This window comes from Schistocerca piceifrons, chromosome 4, assembly GCF_021461385.2.
Source record: "Schistocerca piceifrons isolate TAMUIC-IGC-003096 chromosome 4, iqSchPice1.1, whole genome shotgun sequence".
In the NCBI taxonomy this organism is placed as follows: domain Eukaryota; kingdom Metazoa; phylum Arthropoda; class Insecta; order Orthoptera; family Acrididae; genus Schistocerca; species Schistocerca piceifrons.
The window spans coordinates 824268797-824290072 of NC_060141.1; the positions used below are offsets into that span (position 1 = coordinate 824268797).

Sequence of the window (21276 nt, forward strand, 5' to 3'; positions counted from 1 at the left end):
CCGCCGAGCCTGGGCCCGCAGCCGTTTAAAGGCAACCAGATTCTCTAGAGAAGGATGATGCCGGTGTCGTTGCAGGGCTCGCCGATGGTCCCGGATAGCTTCTGCAATCTCTGCTGACTTATGCCTTAGGGTACTGGAAGAGCAGGGGACAGTTGCCTCAGCAGCAGAAACAATGGCCATACTGACCTCGTCCACTGCCAAATCAATGTCACCAGGAAGCGGAGCGATGGCCATAGCAGCTGAGGTGTAGGCTAACCAAACAGCTCCATGAAGAGACCATCGTGGCAGCTGGTCAGGTGGGTTGGGATCGAAGAAGAGAAACCAGGATAGGAAAGTGGTCGCTACCACAGAGGTTGTCGTGGACCTTCAAACTGAGGTATGGAAGAAGACCTGGGCTGCTAAGAGAGGTCAATGGCCGAGTATGTGCCACGAGTCAAGCTAAAATATGTGGGAGCACCAGTGTTAAGGAGGCAAATGTCCTGTACCAAGACAGCCTCAATGTTCCTACCCTGGCCCGAGATCTGGGCCCACCCCATAAAGGGTGGTGGGCATTAAAGTCCCCCAACAGGAGGAATGGCAGGGGGAGCTGGGCGAACAACGAAGCTAGGTCAGCAAGAGGGACAACCTTATCCGGGGGAAGGTAGAGGGAACAGATGGTAAGCTCCATTCCTGCCCGGATTCTAACAGCCACAGCCTCGAGAGCCGTGTGAAGTGGTACTGGGGTACTAGGAACAGTGGCAAGAATGTAAACACAGGCACCACCAGACACCCTGTCATATTCTACACGGTTCTTATAGTAACCCCAGTAGCCACAGAGGGAGGGGGCCCGCCAAACAGGAAACCAGGTTTCCTGTAGGGCCAGGGTTGGCGTTACATCTCAATGACATATGCCCAAACCTCCAGCACTTAAAGCAGCACATGGGAAGACGGACGTAAGGCTTAACATTATATCGATATATCACCACCTTGACCTTCTCGGGCCGGGTGTCTCCCTCAAAAGCCAAGACGAAGGCACAGGTGGTGACCCTACTATCTTTACATCCCCTGAAGACATGCCGTATAAAGTGGACACCGCAACATTCCAGATTTGCACGGAGCGCGTCATCAGACTACAACAACAGGTCATGATGAAAAGTAAGTCCCTGAACCATATTGAGGCTCTTATGAGGCGTAATGGAGACTGCAACATCACCGAGCTTGTCACAAGCAAGCAATGCTCGTGACTGCGCTGGGGATGCTGCCTGTATGGGGATTGCTCCAGATCTCATTTTAGACATGCCCTCAACTTCACCAATCTTGTCCTCTAAATTTTCCACAAAAAACTGAGGCTTTGTGGTCAGAAATGAGTCCCCATCTGTTTGGCTGCAAACCAGAAATCGAGGAGAATACGTCTCACCAGGTAATTTAGACCACCGTTCCTCCCCTGGTGTGGACAGGGAAAGGAACGATTGGGTGTCATACTGTAAAGCATTGAACTTTCCTTTCTTAGAGACTCATGCTTGCATACTATTCGTATTTCATTTCATGGTGGTCCCATGAGCAGCTACGGGAAGGAATGTCCACCCAGACAGAGCCCCGCTTTTCTGGGTAAGCCTAATACAACGAGGGGGGGGGGGGGGCGGCGGCGGCAGATTCCCCAGAGGTCACCCGCTAGCAACTGTTCTATCTCAACAGCCATGCGTCTCCTTGGTGCACAGCACACCTTGAGATTGAGGGTTTTTTTTTTTTTTTATTATTATAGAGGTTTATACCATTCTCACGACCCAGGCAGTTAAGCCAAGATCCCCGGGCTCTGTACTGTACAACATTCCACCGTCACGCCATACGGTGGTCATTGAAGCACGCTCAGAGCTTACGGTATTGAGGACTGGTGGCGCTTCCCAGTCCCCAGCTCATGGACCCCGGGGTCGCCAAGCCCATACCCAGCAACTAAATGCTGAGCCCCCTGAGGGTACGGAATTTGATTTACTTCATTGGGTAATGTATGATAATGCAGTGATCGAAACTCGGGGCGGAGAAAAAGCTTGTCTTCCACCTTTTTTTTAAATTTATTTACTGACGCAGATGTTTTGGCGCCAGTATTTACCTTTGTGCCTGAAAGCATGCCTGTGTAGTGCTACATATATTTGACGGCAGAAGTTACTTGTGGCAGCACCTACCAACATTTTTCAGAAGTTCCGCTTACTTTGCACTCGATTCTAAGCTACAGGCGGTTTTTTGGATTGCAAAAACCAGAATAAAAGTGCAGCTTAGATTTGAGTAAATACGGTAATCTGACTAAATTAAAATTTTTGTTCATCTGGGATGCCAGTATCAGGATCTCATGTGGACCATAGAAAGTGGCTGTACCTGGGCTCACTATCGTATTTACTCGAATCTAAGCTGCACCTGAAAAATGAGACTCGAAATATAGGAAAAAAAAAATTCCCGAATCTAAGCCGCACCTGAAATTTGAGACTCGAAATTTGAGACTCGAAATTCAAGAGGGGAGAAAAGTTTTAGGCCGCACCTCCAAATCTAAACAAAGTTGGTCCATTGTAATATGAGAGACAATTTAGGTCAAATGAATGATGATAGAGCCACAGTAGTTTGGCTCGAGTCTTAAGCTTAGCAGTAAGCTTTACCAGGTAGCCATTGCTATGCATCAGGCACTCCGTCCGTATTTATATGGGTACCCTTCCTTTTTCCATGTGCTTCGTCTGGTTTGAATCTATTGCTTATTTTATTTTGATCTGATAAGTGCCGTTTTCTTTGTTATAGGTGTTTACATCACTCTAAGCTGAAAATGCATTAATGTATTGTGTCATGCATTGTTTGTTGCATTTGGATAGTGCGCGTTTACAGCCTGTCGCCGCTCATGGCATGGCTTGCTTTTGTGCGCGCTACCGCCGCTTACAATTAAAAAAATAGGAATCGTCTCATTAGCGAAACAATGGCAAGAGACTGCTATTTGTTGTTACTTACACTGCTGCTTTCTTTGATAATGATCAACAAGAACCAAATAATAGACTGCATATGGTAGAACATGTTCTGAACGAGAGTTAGGCGAAAATTTTTCTCCATTTAAAAATCTTTGTGGCTGCTTCTTTAGTACATCAAATTCTGCACAGAAATTAGTCATATTAGATTTAAAAATCTAGTCAGTTGCTGTGCTTCATTTCTGAATGTATCACTATTAGGCATAAGAATAATACGAATATAAACATGACACGATACGTATATATTCCGCGTTTGCTGTTGTCTCACTCTAGTTTTGTACTTTATTAGGCAGATAGGATTTAAATGAGACAGCAGCAAACACGAAAGAATACATGGCAAAATGTTTATATTCGAATTATTCTTATGGTGAAGACAATACTGCATGTGATTCACATTTCATCAGGTTCCTATTAGCAACCATCTCTTCTCACAGGTAGGAAAAAATTCAGAACGTAGAGTTGGCCATATTGACAAACATCCCAAACAGTCTTGCGAGTCGGATTTTCGTAGTACATCGAAATTCTGCTACATTCGAAGATGAACAAAACTGAATTTGTATTTACTTCGTTGGCTAATGTATGAAAATGCAGTAGTCTAAACTCGGGGGCGGAGAAAAAAGCCCTTCTTCCACCTTTTTTTTTGATTTATTTACTGATGCAGAGGTTTTGGCGCCAGTATTTATCTTTGTGCCTACAAAGCATGCCTGTGTAGCGCTACATATATTCGACAGCAGAAGTTAGTTGTGGCAGCACCTACCAACATTTTTCAGAATTTTCACTTGCTTTGCACTCGATTCTAAGCCGCAGGCGGTTTTTTGGATTACAAAAACCGGAAAAAAGTGCGGCTTAGATTCGAGTAAATACGGTAATTTGTCAACAAAAGTTGTAATCTCTTGTTGTTGTTGTTGTTGTTGTTGTTGTTGTTCTGGTCTTCAGTCCTGAGACTGGTTTGATGCAGCTCTCCATGCTACTTTATCCTGTGCAAGCTGCTTCATTTTCCAGTACTTACTGCAACCTACATCCTTCTGAATCTGCTTAATGTATTCATCTCTTGGTCTCCCTCTATGATTTTTACCCTCCATGCTGCCCTCCAATACTAAATTAGTGATCCATTGATGCCTCAGAACACGCCCTACCAAACGATCCCGTCTTCTAGTCAAGTTGTGCCACAATTTCCTCTTCCCCCCAATTCTATTCAATACCTCCTCATTAGTTATGTGATCTACCCCATCTAATCTTCAGCATTCTTCTGTAGCACCACATTTTGAAAGCTTCTATTCTCTTCTTGTCCAAACTATTTATCGTCCATGTTTCACTTCCATACATGGCTACACTCAATACAAATACTTTCAGAAACGACTTCCTGACAAATCTATACTCAATGTTAACAAATTCCTCTTCTTCAGAAACACTTTCCTTGCCATTACCAGTCTACATTTTATATCCTCTCTACTTTGACCATCATCAGTTATTTTGCTCCCCAAATAGCAAAACTCCTTTACTACTTTAAGTATGTCATTGCCTAATCTAATTCCTTCAGCATCACCCGACTTAATTCAACTACATTCCATTATGCTCGTTTTGCTTTTGTTGATGTTCATCTTATACCCTCATTTCAAGACACTGTCCATTCCGTTCAACTGCTCTTCCAAGTCCTTTGCTGTCTCTGACAGAATTACGATGTCATCGGCGAACATCAAAGTTTTTATTTCTTCTCCATGGATTTTAATACCTACTCCGAATTTTTCTTTCATTTCCTTTACTGCTTGCTCAATATACAGACTGAAAAACATCGGGGAGCAGTTACAACCATGTCTCACTCCTTTCCCAACCACTGCTTCCCTTTCATGCCCCTCGGCTCTTAAAATTGTCATCTGGTTTCTGTACAAATTGTACATAGCCTTTCGCTCCCTGTATTTTAGCCCTGCCACCTTTAGAATTTGAAATAATATTCCACTCAACATTGTCAAAGGCTTTCTCTAAGTCTACAAATGCTAGGAATGTAAGTTTGCCTTTCCTTAATCTTTCTTCTAAGGTGAGTGTTCCAATATTTCTACGGAACCCAAACCGATCTTCCCCGAGGTACGCTTCTACCAGTTTTTCCATTCATCTGTAAAGAATTCACGATAGTATTTTGCAGCTGTGACTTATTAAACTGACAGTTCGGCAATTTTCACATCTGTCAACAGCTGCTTTCTTTGCGATTGGAGTTACTATATTCTTCTTGAAGTCTGAGGGTATTTCACCTGTCTCATACTTCTTGCTCACCAGATGGTAGAGTTTTGTCAGGACTGGCTCTTCCAAGGCTGTCAGTAGTTCTAATGGAATGTTGTCTACTCCTGGGGCCTTGGTTCGACTCAGGTCTTTCAGTGCTCTGTCAAACTCTTCACGCAGTATCGTATCTCCCATTTCATCTTCAACATCCTCTCCCATTTCCATAATATTGTCCTCAAGTACATCGCCCTTGTATAGACCCTCTATATACTCCTTCCACCTTTCTGCTTTCCTTTCTTTGCTTAGAACTGGCTTTCCATCTGAGCTCTTGATATTCATACAAGTGGTTCTCATCTCTCCAAAGGTCTCTTTAATTTTCCTGTAGGCAGTATCTATTTTACCCCTCGTGAGGTAAGCCTCTACATCCTTACATTTGTCCTCTAGCCATCCCTGCTTAGACATTTTGCACTTCCTGTCAATCTCATTTTTGAGACGTTTGCATTACGTTTTGCCTGCTTCATTTACTGCATTTTTATATTTTCTCCTTTCATCAATATCTCTTCTGTTACCCAAGAATGTCTATTAGCCCTCGTCTTTTTACTTACTTGATCCTCTGTTGCCTTCACTATTTAATGCCTCAAAGCTACCCATTCTTCTTCTACTGTATTTCTTTCCCCCATTCTTGTCAATTGTTCCCTTATGCTCTCCCTGAAACACTCTACAACCTCTGATTTAGTCAGTTTATCCAGGTCCCATCTCCTTAAATTCCCACCTTTTTGCAGTTTCTTCAATTTTAATCTACAGTTCATAAGCAATAGATTGTGGTCAGTCCACATCTGCCGCTGGAAATATCCTACAACTTAAAATCTGGTTCCTGAATCTCTGTCTTACCATTATATAATCTATCTGAAACCTTCTAGTATCTCCAGGGTTCTTCCATGTATACAACCTCATTTCATGATTCTTGAACCAAGTGTTAGCTATGATTAAGTTATGCTCTGTGCAAAATTCTACCAGGCGGCTTCCTCTTTCATTTCATACCCCCAATCCATATTCACCTACTACGTTTCCTTCTCTTCCTTTTCCTACTACCGAATTCCAGCCACCCATGACTTAAATTTTCGTCTCCCTTCACTATCTGAATAATTTCTTCTATCTCATCATACATTTCTTTAATTTCTTCATCATCTGCAGAGCTAGTTGACATATAAACTTGTACTACTGTAGTAGGCGTGGGCTTCGTGTATCTTTGGCACACTAAGGCGTCCACTATGCTGTTTGTGGTAGCTTACCCGCACTCCTATTTTTTTATTCATTATTGAACCTACTCCTGCATTACCCTTATCTGATTTTGTATTTATAACCCTGTATTCACCTGACCAAAAGTCTTGTTCCTGCTGGCACCGAGAACTCCGCTAATTCACACTATATCTAACTTTAACCTATCCATTTCCCTTTTTAAATTTTCTAACCTACCTGTCTGGTTAAGGGATCTGACATTCCACACTCCAATCCGTAGAACGCCAGTTTTATTTCTCCTGATAACGACGTCCTCTTGAGTAGGCCCTGCCCGCAGATCCGAATGGGGGACTATTTAACTCCAGAACATTTTACCCAAGAGGACACCATCATCATTTAATCATACAGTAAAGCTGCATGCCCTTCGGAAAAATTACGGCTGTAGTTTCCCCTTGCTTTCAGCCGCTCACAGTACCAACCAGCACAGCACGGCCATTTTGGCTAGTGTCACAAGGCCAGATCAGTCAATCATCCAGACTGTTGCCCTTGCAACTACTGAAAAGGTTGCTGCCCCTCTTGAGGAACCACACATTTGTCTGGCCTCTCAACAGATACCCCTCCATTGTGGTTGCACCTATGGTACAGCCATCTGTATCGCTGAGGCACGCAAGCCTCTCCGCCAACTGCAAGGTCCATGGTTCATGGGGGCAGTTGTAGTCTATAAACCTACGATGTTTGTTCTTGGCACCGAGTTGTTAACATTCATTCAAGTCTGAATTAGAATACAGTGCTATTACATCTTAAGTTAATTCAGTGAAGAGCAACCCTTTAGGTTTAACTCATTACTAGCATTATTAGACAAATTAACTATCTGCAGAAATTTTTGAGTTAGAAAGTGTTCGAACTATGTTTAATACACTGCAGTTCTGAAGTGTGAGATGAACAGAATGGATAGTCTCTAGGAAAGAAGTTTTAAAACAGACATCAAACAAAAACTGGGATAACGGAGTATAATTGAATTATGTGATTCTGAAGGAATTTGTAAATGAAACGTTGAGAATAGTGGGTGAAATTTTTCTATTTGGGGACCAAAATGACTGTAATAGAGGACATACAGGTATAATGCAGGCTCTCAGTAATGAGATGTTAATTTCCGAAATGGTAGTACAAACAAATTCCCAGTGTTCAGGTCACAGATTTACTTCAAACTGAACAGATTTATTATGACAATGTTGAAGTAATAAGGCATACTATCAAGGAAATTTCAAGAAAATTGGAACAAGCTTTGTGTGTCAATGATGTACTGGTGCACTGACACTCAGCACGAACTCTATAATCTGGATCACTGGACTCAGTCCCACCTACTTTTTTTTATTTATGTTTCTTCAACACTGCTAATTTCATATATATTAAATTTAAAAAGGTAATATGCTTAAGACATGAACTTGCACGAAATTTTCTTCACTTTTCAATGTTTTTCCACCTGTTTATTAATTTTTATTACTACAACTAATTGTGATTTTTCTACAGGCAAGTTAAAAATTATAAAGTGCCTTCAGAGTTGTTCACATTTAATTGACAAATGAGAAATTTCTTCTTTTGATGATTGCATTTAATTGTGCATTGCTAGTTTTTTGACACTATATTTTTGAAAATATTGCATATGGAAGGTTTTCTATCATTTGTCGGGAGAGAAATTCTTCACAATTTCAACAAGCTTTTTTTTCCTTATGAACTTTAAAGATTCCCTGTGCATGTTGGAAAATTGCATTCCTTACGTAGTAGCTGCTGTTATTTTTCCATGTCCATAATAAAACAATATGAGCAGCACATCTGACAATCTTACATTACCATCATACTCAGGAATATTTTAAGACTGTATTATTGTATACAGTTATTTACACATTTATTTATTGATGCAACTGGTTTCTGAAGCCGGTCCATCCTCAAAATCTATGCCTGCAGATTGTGTTCAGGTGCACCCTGATTACAGGTTTAAGATTTCAGAAATCTCAACACGCATACGTTTTCAGGAACACTGGTTGTTTCCTTGTCGATAGTTAATACTTGCTGTTACAGAAATTAGCGAATGATCAAATAACATTGAAAATTCAGTTTTATGTTCATGCAAATACACGTGTCATCGCATTATCTTTTGAAAGACCTATGGATGAAATAATATGACTAGCATTGAAAAAATAATCACTATCAGCACGAATTGATACAACAATCAACTGATTGCAGAGCTTTAATGCTAATGGTCACCATACATTGGTACTTCACCAACACATAAAACTTCTCTTGCAATTTTTTTAAAATTTCCTACATAGTATGCCTTAATACTTTCACATTATGTTGTCCTAATGGACTAATAAAACAGCAAAAAAATCGAAAGAAAATCTGTAATCTTGATGTCATGACCTCCCCTTGTAAGAAGGGTACTTTCTGGACTTTCCTTCGTATTCATATTTACAGGATTTGACATGATTGAGGGGACACGAGTTTCCTAATCCAATGTGACACTACTCAAGAAATAATCTACTTTAAGTCATGAGTGCTGATAAGTTCAAAAAAAATTATTTCAATTAAATTTGTCAAGTATTTAAGTCCATTATACTGCTTTGGCATAGTGATACCCACACATTATCTTTAAGACCTACAAATATGAAGAGAAGGTTAGAAGGGAGCCCATAAGGTCTCCTTGTAAGATTAGATTATAAGACAGAGATGCATTGAATCAAAGGCAGGCTGCAGTAAGTTGATTCCAGGAAGACAGGCTGTCGTAGCCCTGCAAGGTGGGAGTCTTCTAGAGCAGACTCATGTCGAGAGTGGCATCAAGTGTCAACCGACACGTGGAGACACCAGCCAGGCCTGCCACACCAAGAGATTACTTGCCATCCACGGAGCTGTAGACGACTGCACTGACATGGTGGATGCTCTTGGCCGGCACAACTGACTGAGTGTGCCGGCCCAGCAGCTGATGCTCCACCTTGATTATGCGGTTCCCAGCCACTGCCACCACTACTTCCTTCTTCAGAACAACTGAAACAGTTAACAGCTGTTTTAAGCACTTGGTAATATACAGTGGCTTGTTCATACTGTAGCAATCATATCTATAAATGAAGGCAATGTCCTGACTGCCCAGACCAACCACTAAGGACAAACTTTAAATTTGCAGAGGGCATTTATCTTTTACTGTAGGTGTCTAAGAAGGAATGTTTTGAAATTCCACTCCTAAGGTGGTGGAGTAAGCATGAAAGGTTTTTGAAAATTTGTCGCTACTGAGGCAGTTTTCAAGATGACCTCCAAAAATTTTTATTTAGTTCCTCAGGCAGAAATTAGAAACGTGTGTTTCAGCACATTTCAAAATTTAATACTTACAAGAGTGAAATAGGGAATGAAAGTGTTTGAATAACTAAAAACTACAAACATTTCTAAATCTACATCTATGGAAACTGGTGTCTGATTTCTGTTGCAAACAAGTAGGTGTCACTGTTTTTCGGAAATTTAACCCCTTACGGAGTTAAATAGGGTATGAAAATTTTAGAAAATATTTAACAATATGAAAAGGATAGTTGCTACTCACCACATAGCAGAGATGTTTAGTCACAGGTACAACAAAAAGACTTTTGTTGTGCCTACCTGCAACTCAAAATCTCCACTATACAGCAAGTACCAACTATCTTTTTCATAATGTTGTATTCCACCCTGCATTTTCTGTTAGAAAGCAGTCATATTGAAAAATATGTGAAGTTAAATCTATGAAAATTGTTATTTCACTTCTCAAATCTAAGGGAATGTGTGTTGGGGATGAAAGTTTCTATGGAAATATTTCTACGAAAAAGCAAAATGCGTGATTAACAGAAACTTTTGGCTACAGCTACCAGAATCTTTAGTTCAGATATACACTAAGAAAATACTGTGCTTCTATGGCCTTACCAGTGTGGAAAGCTTAGAAGGTGTTGCAATTTGTAAACAAAAATACAATTAAGAAAAAAAATTCTGTTCAGATCATACAGTCTGTACAAGTGAAGCACCACACACTAAGCTAGTTTAAATGCAAGCTTAAAGCTGTCAGTGGCATCACTGCAATTTAAAGTTGCAGATATAACTACAATACAAGTCACCTTTTAACTTTTTTGTACCTCACCTCTGCATGAATGCTGATCAAAACCAAGTTCCTTTTCCACAGGGCAGGCACATGTGTAAGAGTTGTTAGGGGCCAGCATACAAATATCACTGCAGGTAGCATCTTTGCAGGGATTCTCCATCTGGAAACAAGTTACCAGTTACAGGTCAGGCTTCACAAAATGTTCAGCCAGTCTTCTATGTTACATTTGCTACATTGCAGTAATCACCTAATGTGATTAGGTGATATTTTCAGTAAGGTCAAGGTTTCAGAAAGTTGTTCACATAATGAGATGCATGCCGCAGGTGCTTGTCAAAGGAGGAGACCATCCCTTTTATAATTTTAATTTCTTGGTCCAATACTTTTTATAGCTTGCAGATGCATTCCACTTTTTGCATTAAAAAATCTGTCGATTTTTTACTTTTTATGGGGCTAGTTTTTTTTTTTTTTTTCTTTTTCTTTTTAAAGTAAGGCCTACTTGTGAAAGTAAGAATGTCAAGCAATCACTGTAGTGAGAATGCATGTCTACTCCTAGCAAACTATTAACACATTTAGACACCATTTGCAGCTGAATCATTTGTGCACCAAGTTTTCGAACTTTGTAACATCTATGAAAATTGATTCACTTAACAGTGGGATACAATCTTTAATATAGTTGGGTGCTTGGCAGCTGTGGATATTTGCCCTGGCTAACCACATCTGATTTCTCAAAATTTGGTTTGTGATGGGAAAAAACTTTCAAAAGGTCCAACAACTCAAAGTGTTGAAGTTGTCAACAGAATTTTCACAGGTTTTAAGGTCAGTTTTATACATCATTTCAGAGTAACAGAATTTCAGAAAATTCAGTTACTATTGTGTTTCAAGAACAACCAGACCGGGCTGTACTTGGTTGCATTTAATTTCATACAAAAATTTTTTTTGGACATCATTGTTACATGAGGTCAGTGTCACAATTGATGCAAACAAGCAATGAAGTGGTGGCACACATTGTTGCCAACCAAAGAAAGCCATGCAATTTCAGCAGAAAGACCAAGGCAACTGTCTTGGGACATGAAACAGTCACTGAATTTTGTGCCCAGACAAAAATTGTGTGATGCATATTTTGTGACACTGTGTGTGTGTGTGTGTGTGTGTGTGTGTGTGTGTGTGTGTGTGTGTGTGTGGGAGGGGGGGGGGGGGGGCGCCTCGCGCCCCGAGTTAACTCCAGGAGGGGCGTAAATCAGTAAATCAGCAATATATAAAGTACTCAATACCTGGCAAGCTTAACCCTGAACTCGGTAATCTGCATTTATCAGTAAATTCGGGAAATAATAATAATAATAATAATAATAAAATAAAATACATTAGTTTTAGAGATGTTGCAGGTAACATTCATAATGAAGAACCACAATAGTTGCAACCAAGATGTACACTGTAAAGGCACAATAGGTTTAATTTCAGTTACAGCCTAACTCTGCAGACAACTGATGAAACAGTTTTGTCCTAGGTGATTTGCTTTGTATATTCACAAACTTTAGTTTTTGGTTTGTTATTCTTTGGTGTTTACTATCTGACTTACATACTCTGATATGACTGTAAAATATGGAAGCTCTGGGCTTCTGCCTTGAAGTGTGACATTCTGGGATCAGATGTCCCACTTCCCTGTCTTCCTTTGGCCGACAAAAGATGTTTACGAGTTAAGGTAGGTTGTAAGAAGTAACCTACTTCTGAGACATATTTTATGCTCTGTGGAAATTAGAGCTTTACTGATCCGATGCTACCAGGGAGGTGAGCTGTAAACAGGCACTTCTACTTGCTGGGTTGAGTCCTTTGGTGCTGTGGGTGAGGGAAGGGAGAGAATGGTCTCCATGTTAAAGAAATGCTCACCACAGAACAAATGTTTATATTTGTGCAAATTGCCTTTAAGGAGTGACAGACACACTTGTCTGACTGGAATATATGCAGATGTATGTTCTCTAGACTTTAATATTATAGACAATACATTGAGTTCAAAGTATCTGCATGTTATTCCAGAAACAATCTCTTTCATTGGTTTTCAACACAAAAGGGTAAGTCTCCTGAGAACAGCCAATCCACAGTTAAAAAGGCACTGGTTAGCAAGAGCCTTCTGGGGGGGGGGAGAGAGAGAGAGAGAGAGAGAGAGAGAGAGAGAGAGAGAGAGAGAGAGGGAGAAAGAGAGAGAGAGAGAGAGAGAGAGAGAGAGAGGGAGAAAGAGAGAGAGAGAGAGAGAGAGAGAGAGAGAGAGAGAGAGAGGGAGAAGAGAGAGAGAGAGAGAGAGAGAGAGAGGAGAGAGAGAGAGAGAGAGAGAGGGAGGGAGAAAGAGAGAGAGAGAGAGAGAGAGAGAGAGAGAGGCCCCAGATAAATATGTTTCAAGCACTCTGAGGAATTTAAACTACAAAATGTCTACAGAATGACTAATTTTTCACACATCACCAAAATAAGGTAAGTAGGAAGAAATATTTCAGTTTCTGCCAATTACTTACCAATGGATGGAGGGCAGGGTGGTAGACCTTTATTCCATAAATGTGGCTTTTGAGTGAGCGTAAGATGACTCTGTAGTTCTTCCCCGTAAACTTGTGACATGAGGCAATCTGCCGGTCTTCCCAGTCCGACCAATATAGGGTGTTCTCGAAGACTGCAATCGAGAATGGGTGCTTCACAGCAGTTTCCAGAATTACCTGCAAGGCAAAATCGTCTCAAACTGAGCAGTATGCAGTTCTCTTAGACCAAACCTGTAACAATACTCCTCCATGCTTTGTATCATGATGGAAACAAGAGACATTAAAGGAGTTGGTATTTGTAACTAACTTATGTCTTAACAGAAATTTTCCCCTCACACTGGGAACATATGGTCCCTCATGTAATACAGTCACTCATTTCCGAGTCCAACTCAGGAATATGCAACTCATTACACCAGCAGATCTCCACCTAATTAAATATCCATTTCAGTTTCACATTCCTGTGTATAATCAGCTATGTGCACAGAATGTGGCCACAATACACAAGAGGCCTATAAGAGTTATCACCTCTACATTTTTACAACCAACTGCACCATCTGAACATACCTAACAATCACATTAAGAGATGTTAGCAATATCTTACTATAATGTTATCTGATACCAGTTGCAGCATAGTGGCAACAAGAATTTAATTTTCAATATTTAAGGCGTATTTCATTGGTTGAACTGTAAAACTTAAAATGCCATTATAAACTGTTCATTAAGAGGTACAATCTTATGTTTAAGTAACAAAGATTTATTACAGTTAGAAACTGCTATTACAGTTAGAAACTGCCGTGAGACCATTTACTTGCCACTGCATGAATACCTGGACTTCTTTCATCCATTATTTGAGGAATTTAACAGTTTCCAACAAAACTTACACACAATTTCGAGGCTTCTCATTGACACCTATTTTGGAGTCCGTAGTAGAACAATACAAGCTATGTTTCCTGCAAGAAAGCATATATCTTTAACACTAAATACGGTGCTTATTACTACTTACACAAAACAAAGGCTAGTAACTGTCAGGAATGCCAAAAGTTTCGAAATAATTCTACCCAATACCTATGATAAATATTGAGGGATGCTGGTTTAGAATTTGAGACTAATTTAAAATACAGGAAGGGGTGTAAAGGGAGAGAGGTACCTCTGAGCCCCTGATGTCAGCTGGAAGGCTGTGTTTAGGGTGTAGTGATCTTATGTGAATGATGAACATTAGCATTAGTTTTGTAATTAGACTTTAGTAATTACATACCTATATGTTTGTTAGTTATGTTTTATAATTTGATCTAGCTGACATTTATTATCCTTGTAAAATTGTATTTGAATGAATACAATGTTTTCAAGTATGGCTGGAAGTGCAATTCATGTTTCTTTATGAATTTTAGTGTTTTTATGAAAAATTTTTGCAATAGAAACCTCTTTAATGACAACCTTTCAGTCTACTTGTCTGAAAAACCCATTAATCATAGAATGCAGGCTGTGACAGCATACTTTGTGAATTCTGTGCTTCGAGACATATTTCCAATGCTGGTGACTTCAGAGGTTTCAATGTCTAAGCCATTACAAACAAGCTCAGCAAGTGTAACACATCGATATAAAAACTCCACGTTCTTGTTTTTATTATTTTGACAGAAAATTAAAATCCTGGGTATTACTAAGGCAACTTAATAACAGACCTTCAAAAAAAGCAAAACCCTGTTTACATTTGTTTCAGCATTTACAACTGTTCAGCTGCTAGAGGGCATCTGCTATTACATTTGTAGCCTGGCTGTCTTTCAGTCTTTTCCTGTGCTTTCACACTCTCCTGTATTGTTTAAGCAACACTTTAAAAAAAGGATTGCTTATAGTGATCCTGAGTGACACTAAATTTACCGGCCCAGGAAGTGAAGAATGTAATGTCACTTCATTCAATACTGGAAGTGATGACTTCGTCAGTTGAGTGACAAGTGCTCACCAGTTACGGCAAAGCAAGCTGGGATCTCTCCACTTCCTCTCTCGTTTTTTGCCATATGCCTCCTTAAATTCATTTTATTTTCATTTTGCCCAATTACGTATAATCTGAATTTCCATAAAAGAAAAAGGTTGGCCCTCAGTTGTAAGAAATATAGCACCAGATCCAGTTTTGTGCTTAGTTTTGTGCATCTAATCAATATCCCAATTTATTTTGACTATTCCTAGTTACTATCTTTTGTTATAGGGTGAAATCAGTAATTGTTTCGTAACAAATTCTATTGTTGACTTATGTTATGACAGATGGCCACTTGTTACGACTTCTGCACCTACTGTTACGGCCGTTTGCTACTTGTTAGTAGCAGACACAGTGGCTGCGCCAAAGACTGAGACGGCGTGGAGTTTTTACAATTATTTATTTAACTTTCTTTACAATTTCTCCCTCATCGTCACTGCCCAGCCCTGCAGATCCCTCCGCCTGGCTGCTGCTGTGTAGATTCTCCGACAATGCGCCCAACGCGCGCCGCCCTGATCGCACTCTGAGCCTCCGGCCACCAGTGCTCCGCTGAAGCCAGGATGCCCTGTGGATGAGATGTGAAACTCGCCGCCGCTCGCACCACGGAGCCGTGAGGTCAGCTGCCCGATGCCTGCTGCACCGGTGGCTGGGAAGCCGTCAGTCGCAATGTCCGCGAGGTCCCATTATGGGCACACCATGCACCGTGGGGCCAGGTTGCCATGGAGTTCAGGCGTCAGTCCCTGCGGCGCCTGTGACCAAGACCGCGTTGCAAGCCGGTCCTGATGGAAGTTCTTGCTGTTGTTAGTCAGCCAAGGTTGCTGATCAAACGAGGACCGACCCCCAGAGCTGAAATTGACATCTAGCCGGCAAATGGATGACTCCTGTGAGCTGGAACACACTTCCAGAATAGTCACCTATGAAGATTGAACATTCGGACATTGACCACGTCCGTCCTCAGATCCGAACTGCTTCCTAATGGCTTCTGTCAGTTGCTGCCTGCCCTCCACTATTTATATCCGGCAGGAGGACTTTTTTACCCTCGGTGGTAGCTTTTTGTTATTACTCCCGCAGTATATTGCAGTGTAACTTAGCGTGCTGACCTCACTTCCCCTTACACAGCACTCTCCAGACTTTGCTCGGCGCTCGGTGTGTGTGTGTGTGTGTGTGTGTGTGTGTGTGTGTGTGTGTGTGTGTGTGTGTGTGTGTGTGTTCTTGTGTCAGCCGGTGGGTAGACTGCTTCTGTCAGCAAGGCTATCTGTGTCGCGCTTACTTCGCAACGCCTCGGTCGCCAGCTGCCTTTGTTTTCCCATTCTTCACTGCGTGAAAAAAACGCTTACTACATGTGGCCACAACACTTATAAACAAATATAAATTCTGTACTAATTATAAACATTTGGAAAAAGAACCACTAGGATTCTTAAAGTATTTACTTGGCTCCACCCGAAAACATGCTAGAAAAGTCGGCCCTTAATTACAAAATAATTGCAGGCGTGTCAAAAGCCGTGTGCGCACACAGCTTGATGAAAAGCACGCGTAAGTGTGTGCGTGTGTGCCTATAATTATTTAAACAAATAATTCAGCCTAACCCTTGTAGTAGTAGAAGCAACTGTTAAACAGAAGGAATTTTTTCTATATATTCAGTTAATTGAATGAGTTATGTTTTAATTGTAATTTCTGCAAATTAAACATCGAACAATGTTTCAGTACCTATTATTGAGATGATTATTAAGGCCCGATTTTTGGTCCCGAGACAGTCAGGCCACTGTTGATTTTCAGAGGAGAACAACGATGCATCAACTTACAGTGAAATAAGTGTGACACAAATAGGCCGTGTGTGTTAAAATAATGACATTGTCTGTTCAATAGTCTCACATGTACCATATTATTCTGCAGGAACTGTGATTAGGTTTTTTACTGCCCATAGATGTTCAATGGTAAACTATTGTAGCAGTATGCTGACGTTTGCCTGCAAATTATTAATGAGGCTTATCAAAAGTTAACCAACAGTGAAAAGGCCATATAACTGGATAATACTGTGGAGTTGTGAACAGTGAGAGTAAAGAACTATGAAAAGCAACTGTGCAACTGTCGGCTACATCATTTACAGTAGTTAGTGTTGAATTTCCAGCCCCCCATTTTTCAGCCAGTATAAAAATGCAGTACATCGACGACAATCAACAAAGAAATAAAGCAGGCAAAACGTCACACAGTGGCACAAGATAAATACTCCACACTGTGGTCCAGCCGCCAGCAAGATTTTATTATCACTTCCGAGATACATGGTTAGACTTCATAGCTACAAACCAACTAAAAATAATTTCAGGTTTTAGGATATTTGTGTCAAAGTCCTGTACACTAGTATACTCCTGATTTTAATTATTGGTGATATCCATAATTTTGATATGCATTTTGAACTTCAAAAGCTGTCTTTATGTGTCTATGTGCAATGCCGTTCATGATATGATGATTTTAATTAACAAATGTATTCTTTGGAATAATTTGAAAAAATTGTTAAGGGGTTATTTGTCTGTATCCATGCAACTGTGTTAGTTACACCAGGCCAATACTTAAGATCAGAGTCTCTCCAATGTATGTTGTGGATCTTTTAGGGGGAAAAACAGTTGCTGTTTTACTCAGCATTAAGGCACAGCACTTCTCTTAATTCAGTCTTCTACTTCCATTAAAGTAGTTTGTGCTTTTGAATGTGTGTGTGTGTGTGTGTGTGTGTGTGTGTGTGTGTGTGTGTGGTGTGTGTGTGTGTGTGTGTACGTCCTATCTTAATAATGCTTGGATTAAACTACAGTAGCCGTGAAACGAATCCGGATTAAACTACAGTAGCCGTGAAACGAATCCGGATTAAACTACAGTAGCCGTGAAACGAATCAGTGCCTCCTGGCCCCAGTGCATGAGATATGTCTGCTTATCTGTTTTCTGATAAATCCTTTCCCCAAAATTACAAGACAGTTTTCCACTGAAATTTCTTTCAAATGCATGTTCCTACATACCCTGCGATCACTGCCATCCAAGTTGACAGATTCTATTGACTTCAGTTTGGCATCCACCCAGTACAAGCGCTCGTTGCCAATGTCTATAGTTATTCCATTGGGCCAGTGCACACCGAGCACGAAGGCCCGTGGTGAGGATCCATCCATACCAGCTGTCGCAATCTTTGGATTCTTGCCCCAGTCAGACCAGAACATTGACCTGCACAAGAAACAACTATTACCTTACATTTAATGTCAGATTAACAATTTTGAAAATAAAACTGAAACAAAGGGGTGTGTAATTAGAAAACAGGAAATTAAAAGATTATCTTGTTCTGATATGGAAGCAATGGCTTACAGCATCAGACACATAGTAAGCTTCTAATAATCACTTTCTAGTGAAAACTAAGAAACTTGGCACAGTTCAAAATAGAAAGCATTACAGTATATGTGCCGGCCTCTGTGGCTGCGGGTCTACGTGCTTCAGTCTGGAACCGCGCGACCGCTACGGTCGCAGTTTCGAATCCCTGCCTCGGGCACTGATGTGTGTGATGTTCTTAGGTTGGTTAGGTTTAAGTAGTTTTAAGTTTCCGGGGGACTGATGACCTCAGATATTAAGTCCCATAGTGCTCAGAGCCCAACTGAACCATTTGAACTGTATATGCCACATACATCCAACCAATTCAGGATCACTCTAGTCTCTTCCACTGAGATTACTATGATCAGCTTTCCTAAAATCAAAAATTCCCACAAGATGAGTAAACTACAAGCTAAATATGAAAGTGTGGTGTGCTGTCACAGTTACACACAGCTAATTCATCACTATCACAGGGTGCCTCTCCAGACTTAAGTACGTCATTGTTTGAACACCTCAACTGATTAATGAACTTCGAATATTTTGGGAAGAAAAATGTAATGTTTTTGAATGAGCAAGCACATCTGCAATTAGATTCTGAGCCAGCCACAGTCTGTACTCCAGAAGGAACTCACCAGACAGCATTTTTGACTATTAATTACAGTATTCTTTATCAGGATTCGTGTGGTATGTCCAATGGCATTTGCCCTAAATCACAATCTTTTTAAGAAGCTTTAACCTTATGGCTTTGAAGGTATAGGGAGTACATGGTTCACTTAACATTTAACTGATCAGAAGCAAAATGGATATGTAGTGAGGCAAAATGGATATGTACTGTGGAAGTCTGAACTGTGTAAAAATAGTTGCAGGCAAACAAGTGGTGTGGTACAGTGGAGTGCATTGTCACCCCCTGTTTTTCACTGTGATGTTCCATGATTATGGTCACAGCAGGAGAAGAAACTTGAGAAAACAAAAGATTAAAGCAATGGTGTTTGCAGATTACTACAATCTGGGGAAACTGAGGACCATATCAGGAACAGCTGCATGCTTAGGAAGAAACCGTAAGAGATGAAATTTAGACATATGAGATCATGGTTACAACTAGAAATATAGACCAATTAGCAGAATAAGGTTTGGAGGAGCAATTGAAGGTGGGAAGTGAGCAGTACTTGGGAAGTATGACAGAGGAGGAAGTGGCAAACACACTAGCATACTTGCCAAGTGTTAGGAACCTGATTTGGAATGAGGATGTCCCACAAATGGAAAGATGTCAGAAATAGAAGTTACTACTTCCCAATTTTGACCTATGTACCTGAAACTTGGGTAATGAGAGAGATGTGAGCAGATTACAGGCCTTTGAAGTTTCCCAGAAGTACAAGAGGAGTAACAAAGAGTGGACGAGGAATGGAACAGTAAGGAAAATAGTGAAAGAGGGACCCTTCAAGAGCAGGACAGAATATCAAGACTAAGATGGTATGGGCACTAAGAATGGGAATGCAAGAGGGTGCCCAGGAAGATGTACAAAATGGAGATGCGAAAGAAACAGCCATGAGGAAGACTAAAGGATAGAGGGGTGAAAAATATGTGGGGGGGGGGGGGGTGGGGGGGGGGGGGGGGGGGGGGGGGGGGGGAAAAAGGAGGTATGGCAAGGCTTCTGTTTCAGACAGAACCAGACTGGGGCTGGAAATTGTTCAAGATAAGCAAAATGCTTACACAGCTCTGATGGATCTTCTAATGAGGCCAGATTAATACTGACATTCAACATGACCCACTCTATGTTCTTCATACATAAATGACCTATCTTATACCAAAACAAGATAAACAGGGCTCACATATGGTGCTTATGTGATCAGCAAAGAGCACAGAGCTGCAACAGAAGATAAGCAATTAGTTGAAGTCTTCATCCTGCTGTAAATGGAGTTTTCCTTAAGAAAAAGCTGTGCAAGGCAAGAATAGCAATTCAACACAAGGATGGAAAGTAACATTTGAGGCTACTATCTCTGAATTTGCATGTTCCAGAATTAACTGGAAATCACAACCAGATCTTTCCAAATGCTTAATTCCACATCTGCTCTAGGTTTAAGTGCAAATTCTGGTAATTAAAACACGGAAATTATTTACTTGTGTAATACCATTTTATGTACAATGGACTACTCTTCTGGGACAAATTCAAGAGACAATGGACACACTACACCGAAGAATAATGTTCTCTGTGTATCTATACTTCATGACAACTGTCAAAATGAATGATGCTATTATGCCTTATTTTTTTACTCAAGTCTGCCGTAAAGAATCTTCCATTGTGAATTAAATGTGCTGGCAGATAAATTTTGAAAATTCATATCATTTATTCTTTAAATTTCTTACTCCACTGATGACCTGAATAGAAGGTATGTTATTTGTAGGTCAACATTAACAAATCCTGTGAACAGCCATAATGTAACCACCATTTCCATACGAAGAAATTTATCTTGTGATTTGTACTGATTTTCCACATCAACAGCCAGCATTGCAAATATAGGCCAAGGAACATGTGAAAAGAATGAAACCACATAAATGTTTTAATGTTACACCAATTTACATGTGCTATTACTGACTAGATGCAGACTGGCTATATTAGGAGCCATTTCGTATTCCTAATACACATGTGAGCAAAGAAAGCTTAGTAGGTAAATTTGGTCAAAGACTATTTATGTTAACCCTAGGACACCAAAGTTGGTGGGGGGGGGGGGTTCATTGAACCCACAATTTTTTTATGTCCCTGCTTTTGCCCAAGTAACTTTCATACTACATATTCCATTTGAGTTGTTATTGTTGGCTATTTTATGAAATGTTAGTGTCAGTATATTTTATAGAAAATTCCCCGCTTTGAAAGAAAAAAATAAACTTATTATGGGTCCAACAGAC

At 40.4% G+C, this 21276-nt stretch overlaps 1 protein-coding gene across 1 annotated transcript in view; it reads right to left on the minus strand.

The window, feature by feature from the left end:
- The window catches only part of LOC124795226 (vitellogenin receptor-like), a gene marked incomplete in the record, with an annotated part of 212927 nt that overhangs the window by 121048 nt on the left and 70603 nt on the right, over nt 1-21276 (minus strand). Inside the window, 4 exon segments of the mRNA XM_047259148.1 lie at nt 9327-9473; nt 10582-10702; nt 13044-13238; nt 18036-18234. Of these exon segments, the coding sequence (XP_047115104.1) occupies nt 9327-9473; nt 10582-10702; nt 13044-13238; nt 18036-18234 (662 nt within the window).